The sequence below is a fragment of the Porites lutea genome, chromosome 7 (genome assembly GCF_958299795.1).
Source record: "Porites lutea chromosome 7, jaPorLute2.1, whole genome shotgun sequence".
NCBI lineage: Eukaryota > Metazoa > Cnidaria > Anthozoa > Scleractinia > Poritidae > Porites > Porites lutea.
Window position 1 is genome coordinate 16,738,747 of NC_133207.1, and position 13,324 is coordinate 16,752,070.

The 13,324-nt window shown below is 40.4% G+C and overlaps 1 protein-coding gene and 1 pseudogene across 1 annotated transcript; both read left to right on the plus strand.

Moving 5' to 3' along the window:
* Positions 1 to 136: 136 nt before the first annotated feature.
* LOC140944517 (uncharacterized) lies at positions 137 to 3,354 on the plus strand (annotated as a pseudogene).
* A 2,861-nt stretch (positions 3,355 to 6,215) lies between these two features.
* LOC140944881 (uncharacterized) lies at positions 6,216 to 12,070 on the plus strand. The gene is made up of 3 exons (XM_073393983.1): positions 6,216 to 6,441; positions 8,628 to 9,200; positions 10,570 to 12,070. The coding sequence occupies exons 1-3, from the start codon at positions 6,216 to 6,218 to the stop codon at positions 11,721 to 11,723; spliced, it is 1,953 nt and encodes a 650-aa protein (XP_073250084.1). The 3' UTR covers positions 11,724 to 12,070.
* Positions 12,071 to 13,324: the final 1,254 nt, after the last annotated feature.

Below are 13,324 nucleotides of genomic sequence, written 5' to 3' on the forward strand. Positions count from 1 at the left end.
TTACAGGACAAAGCTATTTTTCGGCAAACAATAACAATTGCACGAACTTAGCTATTCGTTTAACAGTGGTGTAAAATCTTCCAGTTGTTTTAAGGCAATCATTCGCCAATAATTACTTACCGCGTAAAGTTGAGTCATGGAGTCGTCGAAGATGCGCCGGGGCCCCAACACTTTGGCGTTTTCTTCAATATTTCTCTCCCTTGTTGTCTGCTTTGTGGCACTGGTTCACGTCGAGGTCGAACTTCATGCTCATCGACAAATGCTTCAAGTCTTAAGTCAACAAAGAGCGGACAAATTTGAACCACGCAAAACTGTTCAAAATGAGCCGATCAGCTCGTCCTTTCACAGAAACTCTGTTGAAGGTAGGTTGCGTCATTTCTTATATTTTATACTGAAACTGTTCACTGACTGAGACATAGCGCGTCGAGGATGCGTCGCATAAATATTTTCGTTCGAGGTAAGTATTTGACCTCGTTTTTTGTTTATCTTTTGACATGGACAAGGTAGGGAACGTCCATTGACTCCAATGAAAAGAGCGCCCTAAATTAGTAAAAGTGCTAAGTTCGAACGTGATTTGTTAAAAACTTGCTAGCGAATTCGAAGATATAGCTCCTCAATGTCTTTAAGACATTCAATGCATGGTGTATGTATGGCATGGTATCAATATCCAACAACTAACAGCAGCAGCTCAGCAACCCGCAGCAGTTTGAAAAATATAACATTGCTTCCTGATACTGAAAAAAGTTTGGCTTTTCATAGTGCGCAATTTAAGGGAATCTTTGATCTTGTATCCGTTTCAGCTGTTGTGCTATCGAAAAGACTTAATTGTTTTTGTCTGAAAGGATAAACGATTGTCAGTTACATAAGGTCACATCCGAGATAGTCATATTACCATCAAGTCAATACGCAATAGAAACACTCCCAACTTGTCATGGCGCAATGAGATACTGATGACCGGATGATGATACTTTTAACAGCATCAACAACGTAAACAACATTCTCAACAAAAAAGACTTAGGAAAGGAAACATCAAAGAGTTTGATATCAAAGATATAGTAGGCCCAGGCAAAGGAACGCGGACGACCAAAATTCCCCTAACTGAAGACATGTGATCAGATAAATAGTATTTAGGGCAGCTCCAAAATAATCAAACAGGCTTTTAAAGCATAGGGAAAACCATTTGAGAGAATTCTGAGGTATTTGGTCATTGGGTGCCCCTTATCAATAACGTCAGTAAAAACCGGAAATGATTTCTTAAAAACCTGCAACAAAGTAGAGCGTTTTGGGGGTGGCATTAGGCCATTTGCACGATAACATAATTTTACTACTATGACCCTTGAGGGTATTGCTTTCTTGTGCAAATAAGGGCTCTTGTTTTTTAGACCTTACTGGGACTATCAAGTTCAAATACGATGAAAAGAAAAGTGAGAAGGATTCTGGTCGTAGTAGTACAAGGTATAATGTAGCCATCGTGCAAAGAAATGGTCTATTATCCTCCCTATTTATTATTAACAAAGTATAAACATCACTGTTTTTTTCTTTTCTTTCCTTGCAGTTGAAGGAGTTCACAGTCGCCAGAAACCCAACCACAAAAATGTAAAAAACAACTCCAGTGCAACTGTCAGTCACAACGATCGTGATGGCATCAAAAGGGAAGTCCAGCTTGCCCTGAGAAGCCTGGCCTGCACGATGCATTGTCCAAGAGGTATTAGGGGAAGACGTGGCAGGCCTGGTCTCCCAGGTAAGCATGGTCCACCCGGACCAAGCGGGCCCCAAGGACCTAACGGAAACAAAGGTGCACAAGGAGATGAGGGACCACCTGGTCCTGAAGGCTAAGATGGCCCTCCAGGACCTAAGGGCGATCCTGGTGAATCCATCTCAGCTCCCTCTATTGTGTCACCTCCGGTGTCTATGGTGGTAAACGAAACTAATATAGCGTCACTGAAGTGCGAGTTTAAAGGAAATCCAACACCTCAGGTCACGTGGATGAAACAAAATTCCAGTCTTCCTTTGAACAAACGAATTACACAATCACGTGGTGGACTGACGATTCGGAATGTGACATCACAAGACGGAGGTGTGTACACATGTCCGGCTAGAAATATTCTTGGAGTCATGACTTCATCGGCCACATTAGCTGTTCAAGGTGATTTACTTCCCAATCCTAATGTCCCAGTAGTCTTAGTTCACTGTCATACAACTAAACAACTAAAATACTGTTACAGTATTAGCAATTAAGTATATTGCACTTAAGCTTCGAAAGAACTTAGGGTCGATCTCTTGGATATGCAATTGCTAGAATATCTACTTGCACCCCATGCTACTAGGCCCCAGGGCATGTCCAGAAAAGATCGCGGCTATCTTAAGCGGAATCCTTGACGAAAATCATGACGCTGTGAGATTCTGATTACGAATATGACATCCGACTCCGTCGCTATCGAAAACCAGCATTAAAACGAAACTGTAGCCTTAGACTTCACAGGGGCGACGGCCTTACGCTTGTTGCATTCAGTGAAATAAATTTTTTGTTCACTAGTATGAAATTACTGTATTGCAAGGTTGACTCAAAGAAAACTCCTCATGGGTGCCTCAAAATTATCTGGTGATATGCTCTTTCGTGTTTATTAATTGAAGTTGCTACCTTGATCACACAAAAGCCCCCCTCTGTTATCGTTGAAGAAGGAGAAAACGTAACCCTTGTATGCAAAGCTACTGGAGTGCCGATGCCAACGGTTACGTGGCGAAAAAATCTCCTTGGAGAAGACTCTGCTGTCACATTAGTAGCTGTGATTGACAGGCTCACATTTACCCTAACGCCTCCAGTAAAGTTTGTAGCCCCTCAGTTAGGTAACTTGATGCTCAATTGCAAAGCCCAGGGATCCATAGAGATTTCTTGGAAAAGAAAAAACAAAAATCTTCCTCAGAATCACGTTATCTTCCCAAACGGAACTTTATTTCTAACTCATATGACCATAAGTGATGCCGGAACTTACACATGTGTAGCTAAATAAGGCATCGTCTGTTGTTGAAGTGCTAAAGAGAACGTCTTATAGCAGCTTTAAATCAGGCGTCAGTGGAAGTTCATCAGGTAATTATATTATTGACCCTGATGGCAAAGGAGGCGTGGCTCCGTTCAGTGTGTATTGTGACATGACTGACAAGGGAGGAGTTGGCGTAACAGTTATAAGTGACGACAGCGAGAGCAGAACATATGTTGGTAACATTCCTGGATGCGGGTTTAATAACCCTGGTTGTTACAGTAAAGATGTGACTTACAATGGAGTGAGCACCCCTCAGCTAGCAGCATTCACCCGAGTGTCACAAAACTGTGAACAGTCTATCAAGTTTGAGTGAAAAAAGTTTGAGATAAAAATTAAATGCCCGTCCTTTTTGGCGATTTAATACGAACTGCTAAGTTTCTTTAGGGGCCCTTTATATTAAAAGATATATACGATATTGTTATCAAAATCCTACAAATTTACATCAAGTGACCTGTCTAGAGTGCTGAATGAAGGTGATAGCTCCACGTCTTCGGCATTCTGATTGGCTATATTTTAGCGGAGTTTACGGTATAATGATAATTACGTTTGCTTTAGTACCCACAAGGCAGTGTGGTCTCACCCTTCCCGGTAGAAGTTGGCTTCCGGATGTTGTTCTCATATAAAAAGATGAAGCTCATTGTATTTGTAACACATCTTATTTAAGTAACATACTCGTAATCAATATGGTTTTAAGTTTAATTAAGCAGGTTAACAAAAAAGAAAAAGGCCCCCTCAGCAACCTGGAGGAAAGTCGAGCCAGGTGTAAATCAGAATGCGAAAATAGGCTCAGAAAACATCCTTTTGAACAATAGCAGTTGTTCAAAGGTTTGTTCATAGCACTCATAGCGCTATCCACCGGATAAATCACTATCCAACGGATAAGTTTTAGGGAAACCAATCAGGCTATCCAGTGGATAGTGATTTATTCAACGTGGATAGGGTTATCCAACAAGAGAGAAAAAAATACCTACCATTAACTCGCACTGTGGTCGTCATATAAACCGATTGCTTTTAACTGTTGCTTAGCAACACTGGTAATGTAGGTAGATACTTTATTGTAGTTATTGGCAGCTTTTCGCAAACTTAGAGCTGTGTTACTTTGCATTGCAGCTTTTTTGTCAAAACATCAATAACTTGATTCCCGTACTAACAATGGTGATATGTAAGACAAGAGGTCTGAAGATGAGCTATTGCCATCAGCTTGACTCTGACTTGTTTTCTTCTTTTTTGCTCACTCTTTACGTTTCCTTTTGTACCTCAGGCCCTGAGTTTTCCGGCTCTTTCTTCTCTCTAACTCCCACGGACTAATTTTAGGAGACCACTGCCATGAAATTTAAACTTACTGACTGAAACCCCGTGATATAGGGTTGCGTAACAGACCTCGCCACGCTGATTTTGGAATTTAGGAAATGGATACATTTGAGAAAAAGCTTATAATAATCCTCCCTTAAGCGGTCTGGAAAATAGCCAAAACTGAAGGCAGAAACATGGTCAGGTTTACATGACACGTCTAAAAAACCAAGCCACTGTACGGAAAGAATGAAAATTGTACGAGCAAGTTACGTTAAAATTTCGTTTAAGACATTTAAAGCTGATACACCGTATTCACAAATGGCGGACACGCGGGAAAAAACTGGTGCCTAGTCATGAAAGCGAGGCGTTGGAGGATAAACAAAAATTGCAAATGAAGACTTTCAGTGAACTTGCAGAGTGTTTAGCACGGATTCCACCTAAAATAACTTTCTACGGACTTCTTTATAAATACAATTACGTGGGATGTCTTCTGCTTTTAATGTTTAGTAGCGATTTGCTGTTTGCAATCAAAAGGGACGCGTATATCTTCAAGGAAACAGAATGATTTTGTAGGCTTCCGAAGCATCAGAAGCTTGACAAGTGGACGATGGCTGGAGAAAAGCGGCAAACATGTTAACCCAAACTTCACTTTGAAACCGAGTACGAAAGCCAGCTCACTGCAATTCGGTGAAACAGAAATATAAACAAATCTTGGTGGCAAGAAAAAAGGAAATAAGCGACAGATGTATGGCCTACTTGCAACTGTTAACGCAAGAGACGTCTGCCGTTGAACAAAACAGTTCAAGTCGAGATGGAAAAAAGGAAGACAGGAAAGAAGAGGTGACTGAGGTTTCGATGAAGTTATGTTTGGTTTTTGTTTGCCAGGACGTTATTCTCTGGTCTTTATCAATAAAGAACATCAATTAGACAGCGGGGTTGACCTTTTTTTTAAGCGGTTTTTCGGTAATTTATTTTTAATGTGCGGAAGCGATCGAGAGGACTACGCTCAAAATTTCAACTTGTTACTCGGCAGACTCGGTAAGCCGGCCACATATCATTTCAGCGAGTAATTTCGTATTTCTTACCTTTAGCTGTTAAGAGTTTTAACTTTATGTTTCATAATATTTTAAAGTTGAAGAATACATAAATAAATAAAATGATGGTCTTCTTAAACTGATCCAGACTCGAATTCAATTATTCGAAACAGAAGCTTGCCGTGTTCAGTCCTGACAAAAACATTGCCTTAAAATTTTAACCTAGTAAAATGTAAGCTTTATACCACTTTTTTACCAAGAGCTCTCTGAGATAATGCCCTAAAAGAAACCAGGCAAATAGCAAGCCATAAGATTCACACACTACAGCTTCTAATTTTGATAAAATTATTTTTAATTGTTTCGCAATGACAAAGAAATCATGAGATGTTTGCTAAGCTCTGCCAACGTACCTCTAACAATTTCCTCCAAAGCGACGGAATTAATCTAATCCAATACAGAATTGTAGTGATCCGGCTTTCGTATTCGGTTTCAGTGTGAAGTTTGGGCCAACATGTTTGCCGCTTTTCTCCAGCGATCGCCTACTCTTCGAGCTTCTGATCGATGCTTCGGAAACCTACAAAATCATCCTGTTTGCTGAAGATATACGCGTCCCTTTTGATTGCAAACAGCAAATAGCTACTAAACATTAAAAGCAGAAGACATCCCACGTAATTGTATTTAAAAAGAAGTCCGTAAAAAGTTATTTTAGGTGGAATCCGTGCTAAACACTCTGCAAGTTCACTGAAAGTCTTCATTTGCAATTTTTTGTTATCCTCCAACGCCTCGCTTTCATGACTAGGCACCAGTTTTTTCCCGCGTGTCCGCCATTTGTGAATACGGTGTATTGATGGATTCATCAAAGACGCACCCAGTCTCCAACACTTTATCGTTTTCTTCAATATTTCTCTCCCTTGTTGTCTGCTTTGTCACACTGGTTCACGTCGAGGTCGAACTTCTCGCTCATCGACAGATGCTTCAAGTCTTGAGTCACCAGAGAATGGATTATTTTGGGCCACGTAAAACTGTTCACGATGAGCCGATTTCGTCCTTACATAGCAGTGACGCGGTTGAAGGTAAGAAAATGGGTGAATGTTTTTTATTATTATTATTTTTTTTATAAACTGTTCACTGGCTGAGACATAGCGCCCACATGTACAGTGCATGACCCAGGGATATATAAAATTAAATTTTCACGAATTTACTTCAAACATGTGCGAAAACAACTCAAACATGTACAGTCGAACTTCTATCACGCGGGCAGTCTTGTGGAAGGGGCATGTGACTGTGTCTAGGGCCAGAGCGTGACCGCTTTAATTTATATCTGTGTTATCTGATAATGCAACCATCATACAAGCGTCCAGTCTCCAAAACTCTGGTGTTTTCATCAATCGTTTTTTCTTTTGCTCTTTGTTTGGTGGCACTGGTACACGTCGAGTTCGAGCTTTACGCTCATCAAAGAATGCTTCAATTTTTGAGCCAACAGGGAGAAGAAAATATCTACTCATTAGGCAAATAAACCGATTGCTTCCGCGCTGAGTTGTGAGAGTTTCGAAAACTGAATGACTTATGGGTCCTTGTATTTGAGTTGAGGCCTTTCATCAAAGAATCAAACATTCTAACAAAGTGCACCGTAGAATCAATAACTGGGAGGTTTTTTATTTGGTTCTGGGTAGATAACTCAAACGTTAACTGCTTTATCAAGGGAAGACTTTCTTGAATATCGGTTTCAGTAAAAGATAGTTGTGGCGTTGTATCTAAAAGTCTTCCGTTCCGTTCCCATACATACACGTAGTTTTAAAAGATGCTGTTCAATATAATTTTATGTGTGCTAAGAATTTCATTTTCCTTCTAATTCATTAATTGCTCGTAAGTTTTTAGCCTTCAGTACAGGCGTCTTCGGAGGAGGGGTGAAGAGGTGCGCAAGCACTAAAATTTCCTTGGTTTGTAATCTGAGTATCCCGCTTTCCTTAGGTGTTAGTTGAGAGGAAATTTTGAAGCAAATGAGGAGAAGGAGTCTGACTGGTGTCTCCCCTTTACCTTTCTGGGGAAAAGGGAAAGGAAAAACACCCTTACAAAACCAATGTATTTTAAAACTGATTCTAAAGTATCTAAAATGTAGTTTTACTATTTGAACACTATTTTTAAGCCACCTTCCTGTAATTTAATGCTGTTTTACATAAACGTTTAAAATTTCGCCAATGTTTGAAATAGATCTTAAGTGTAGTTAAATTGTATTATTTTCATAAAAAGGAGAAGCTCTCTTATCAATTTACAATGTATTTTGTTTAATAAATATGATTAAAATAGGGTATTTAAAATGTATTTTGTGCAAAGAATTACTAACATTGTCACTTGAACAGAGTTCAAATATACTATTTCAAATCTGTTGTAAGACCTTCAATGCTGACCGTATTTTAAGTACCTTTAAATAGGGTACTTATCAAAACACAGTTTTGAGCTGTATCTAAAATATATTTTGAGACACATCCACTAAGACTATTACAAACAGAGTTAAAATAGACCATTTGAAATCAGTTTTAAGGCCTCAAATAATGACCATATCTTAAATACTTTTGAATAGGGTACTTAAACACTGTTTTATTTGAATTGTATTTTGAAGACTTAGGAACGCCCCCCCCCCTCCCCCCACCTTTCTGTCTATCCCTTCGCACCAGCTCTCCTCGATAATTCACTGATATCCAAGGTAAAAGCCAACAGGCGTTCTCTGCTCGGTCAATCCTGGACTTTGCCATAGGCTGTAAGGAGAGAGAATCGAACGCCCATGAACTAGATATAGGCTGCCACGGCAAGTAAGCAAGTAAGCAAGCGTCTAGCAACGGACAGTTTCCTGCTTTCGAAACTTGATCAAAGACTTCGCGCCACTTTTGAATGTCGTCTTAAAATATACCCATCTTGTAAATTAAGGGAAAAGTGACCGATAATCTGAGTATTTCGATATTTTTAAATATTTTTAGTTGAAAAACAAAACAAAATGGATACACCTAACAATTTGTTAACAACCAATAGCCAGAGAACGCGAAAGACCGAAGGCAGATCGAGTCTCAATTCGTGTCAAATTGTTTGCAAAAGTAAAATTTTCTATACCGATGGAAAAAAGTAGCTGGCTGCTTTTAGAGTCAAATCCAGAGAGACTGTAGTGCATTATAGAGTTTGTCATTTTGTTACGCGGGTGGTGTTGGCTATAGTGTTACTATGAAAAAGTTACAACTGGTAACACGAAGTTTTCTTTCTGTTGCAGAAACACAAAGTCGCCAGAAGCGAAACTTGGAAAATCGAAACAAGAATTCGAACGCCAGTGTAATCATCACTCGTGAGGACTTCAATAGAGAAGTTCAGCTGGCCTTGAATAGATTGCTCTGCAAGACGCATTGTTCAAAGGGAATTAGAGGAAAACGAGGAAGGCCTGGTCCCCCAGGCAAACATGGACCAGCCGGGCCCCGGGGACCACGGGGACCAAGAGGAACTCGAGGAGATAGAGGGACGCCTGGACCTAAAGGCGATCAGGGCCCTCAAGGACCCAAGGGCGATCCTGGTGAATCCATCTCAGCTCCTTCTATTGTTGTACCTCCGGTGCCCACAGTGGTAAACGAAACTGGTATAGCCTCACTGCAGTGTAAGGTCAAAGGAAATCCAACACCTCGGGTAACGTGGCAAAAGCAAAATTCCAGTCTTCCCGTAGGTAAAAGAATCGTGCAAACAAGCGGTGGACTCATGATTCAAGATGTGGCTTCTAGGGATGGTGGAGTGTATACGTGCAAAGCAAGTAACATTCTTGGCGTGGCGACATCATCGGCCAAGTTAACTGTCCAAGGTAGTAATTCGAGGGGGTGGGGGGGGGGGGGGGTAATGGGGGACAATCCAATGATTTATTAAGAGCAATAAAAATTTTCGCTTATCATACCAACCAAATTGCTTACTGTTATTCCACGCTGTGGTGTTACGGATATTCGAGCCAAACCGCAAATTGTAGCAACTTTACCAATTTAAAAGCTGGGCAAAACTTCCTGCGTAATGTTCTTACTGCCAAACTGCCAACACATAATGTTGTCCATGTATTGGTCTTATGGAGAGCTACCTCTCATCTACTATGTAACGCTTTAGTCATAAGGATAGTGCAGATGCTCGTCGCCGCTTTAGGAGCCGACCATTGGAAAAGTTATGGCGGAGGTGAGAAGTTTTTGAGCTGCATGATTTTGGTGGAATCTCTATTGAGGAGACACCCTTCGGACCGAGGCAATCGTTCCTTGAATAGAGGTGTCCCCTGAATGGAGGTTGGGCTAGAGCTGGCAAATAATTAACCCGCTAAGAATCATTAACTTATCCCTGCGACATTACATGTTGGCCGACGAGGTGCTTACCCAGGTTCCTATCACATCAATTCAAATAACATTAATTTTTATAGTGAGATAGTTAAGTTTGCGAATCGAAGCTTCCACATTGGTCATTAGTGCAAACTTGAAAATGTCAACACTCTTTGTGGTCAGTCAGGTTTTGAGTGCTAAGGTGTCCTCTGAATGGAGGTTAAACTTGGGCCTCGGGACCCAGAAAATGTGTGCCTTTTCCCTGAATGGAGGTGTCCCTTTATACAGGTAACAGATACAAAGATTATATGGGTGTTTTTCCGGGACCAAAGTTTGTGTCCCCTGAATGGAGGTGTCCCAGAAGAGAGAGGTTCCACTAGATTTTTTCACTAGAATATCGATCCCTTATTTCTTCAACAAATTTTCCCTTGCATGAATAAATTTTTCTGTACTTCGCTCCCCTCCCGCCTTTCTATAACTTTTCTAATGGTCCGTTCCTTATCGCACTCACGTTAAGCTGCGCGTGTGGGTTGACTCAGTACCTACCTTAATAAGGTAAGCAGCGTACTGTAAGCACTAAACTGCTAGGAGGCGTGGCAGAGGGTAAGTGAAGGAGAAACGTCTTTTGCCTTTTCCTTCAATTCTAGATAGTTCACTTTTCAATATTTTATAAATAATTCTTTTTTCTTACTTATAGCAACCTCTACGAACGAGAGATAAAATAATATTTTCTTAACTTAGGGGAATTCAAATGGTGTAAGAGTTAAACTCGCAATAAAAGACGTCTTAAGTTAGAGAAAGAAGATCTTTCTTTTTCGCCCTCAAGGGAACAGAGGGATATGCTCTACAAAACTCTTGTGTTTTTTTTTTTTATTGCAGTGGGAGCCTTAATTATTCAAAGGCCGTTGTCTGTAATAGTTGAAGAAGGAGAGAACGTCACCCTGCAGTGTAAGAATAGTGGTGTACCTATACCGACTGTCACGTGGCAAAAAGCGTTTAGCCGGATACCAAAGAAGAAAATGGCAGTGGAAAATGGGAGCCTTACAATACTCAAAGTAGAAAAAGCAGATGGCGGGACGTATGCATGTACTGCAAAAAATCTCCTTGGACATGACACCACAATCGCACAGGTGACCGTGATCAACAGACTTAAATTTACCCTGACTCCACCAATTAAAGCTGTCACCTCGGTGTCTTGGAAGCTGATTTTGCACTGTGAAGCTCGAGGTGCAATAGAAGTTGACTGGATTAGAGTGGGGAAACATCTTCCACGAAATCATATTTTGTATCCAAATGGTACTTTACTTCTTAGGAACATTTCACCAAATGATGCAGGATCCTATACGTGCGTGGCAAAAAACTCTCTGCGTTCAGTAACTGCGACATCTGTTGTTAAGGTGATTACACCTAAGTCTTGCAGCAGTCTTAAGTCAGGTCGCAGTGGAAGTTCATCAGGTAATTATACTATTGACCCTGATGGCAAAGGAGGCGTGGAACCTTTCAGTGTGTATTGTGATATGAGTGACAAGGGAGGAGTTGGCGTAACAGTCATGAGTCACGACAGCGAGAGTAGAACTCATGTTGTCCATATCCCTGGGTGTGGTGTGACTCCTGGTTGTTACTGTTGTCACAGAAAAGATGTATCTTACACTGGAGTTAGCACAGCTCAATTGGCGGCACTCGCTCTAGTCTCACAAACCTGTGAACAGTTTATTAAATTTGAGTGCAAAAATGATGTTGCCTTTGTGCAAGAGTCGGTTGCCTGGTGGGTGTCACGTGATGGAAGGAAAATGAACTACTGGGGAGGCGCTGGTGGATCAGCCAACACGTGCGCATGCGGAGTAACAAACTCTTGCTTAAATGGCCAAAAGTGTAATTGTTACAACGGTGGCAACGGCTGGAGAGAGGACAGCGGTCTGCTGACAGATAAGTCTGCTCTTCCTGTGACAAAGATCAGACTGGAAGACTTTGATAAATCAACTGTGGAAGGATATCATACATTAGGAAAGCTCAAGTGTTATGGGCAGGCATGAACTGATTTCTGTAAATAGTTTTGGACACATGGGCATTTCTTGTTTTGCAAAAAAAAAACAGTGATAGGGTCATGCGGCTAAATTAATCATATGCAGCTAAATTTTGCAAAGAAAACTTTGCTTTTCAAGACAAACAGATATTTTTGTTTAGTTATATGGATCGGCAGATTGTGTCAGTATGGGTAACGAGCAGCCGGCCCGAATGCGGATCTCTTCACTTACCCACGATATCATAAATTACGATAACTTAAAGGTTATGGCCTGGCAAGTGAATTCTAAGTGATTTCTGTAAAAGTTTGGATACCTTACCAATTTTTGTTTTAAAAAATGATAGTACCTTATTATAGAAAATTAACGCTCTACGAAATTAACCGCGAATTTCCAAGCTCGCGTTAATTTTAGTCGCGTTAATTTATGTTAATGTTAATTTCTGTGCCGTTAATTAAGTTTACTGTTAATTTCCATGACCTTAATTTCCATTATTATGAACCCAATTTCTTAATACCTTCTGACATTCTTGACACCCAAGAAGGAGGAGTATTTTAATCAGGGTGGAGTTCCGCCAGTTACAGAGAAACTGTGTAGAACTTGAGTGGCCTGATTTCTTCCCGTAAACCCTTCGTACATTTAAGGAAAGAGCCTAATCAATGCTAATCAATAGTTCTGTATAAGCCGTTGTTTTTCCCCATCCTCTGACAATATATGCACACCTTAGAGGTATTGCACTGTGCTAGATTTTACAAAAAAGCGCCGCTTCTGAAAGCCAAGGACCTTCGTTTCTGGTCGTCAATTCACCGAAAAAACAAGCCTCTTGTTTGATTCGGTTAAATGCTCAGTTGCGTGGTAAAAACAACAATGAGTAAGTTTAGTTGACGCTAAGTATTAAATGAGCCATTTGTTCGCCAAGTGGCTTTCATTTGAATGGCCACACTTAGTTTAGGCTGACTTATCCCTAGACTCGAAAGTTAGAGCCCCCTTTTTAACAACCAAATAAACAATTTGAAAGCAAAGTCCCAATGGCTCCTAAGCGTTTATCAGGGTGTTCTTACTGTCATTCGGAGACTCTTATCGACTCTGAGCTTGTAATAAGAAGTTAAAGAAGTTACATAATAGCCTCCTTGTTAAGTCCAAAAAATCTAAAAACTAGACGACTGTGTTCAAATTCCGCTCTGCTTCGATCGTTCCGCCAGAAGCTTTATTTCGTAACAAAGCCTGGATAGGAAGTATTCACATGATTATGAGCTTGCGACCTGAAGACTTAAATTCTCTGAATAGTAAATATTGCGCGTGAAAGAGAGAGTCAAAGTTAATCAAATTTAGCAATGGGTTTCCAACGATCATCATAAATTTATGATTACGGGTATAAGAAGTTTGTTTTAGCCAGTTTTCTGGCGCTCCAACAAAAAGATAATCTCCTTGTCCTTAATTTAAAAGCTTTTCATCCTGAGGGGATTACAACAACTTATTTTGTGTGTTTTCCTGGAATAAAAATACGAGATAAGCAGATATAAATCAAAAACTGTGAACAGATATAAATGAAGGACAAACTGAGCTACAGGATTCGCTCATGAGACCTAACATTATTCTTCGCGGCAAATAAG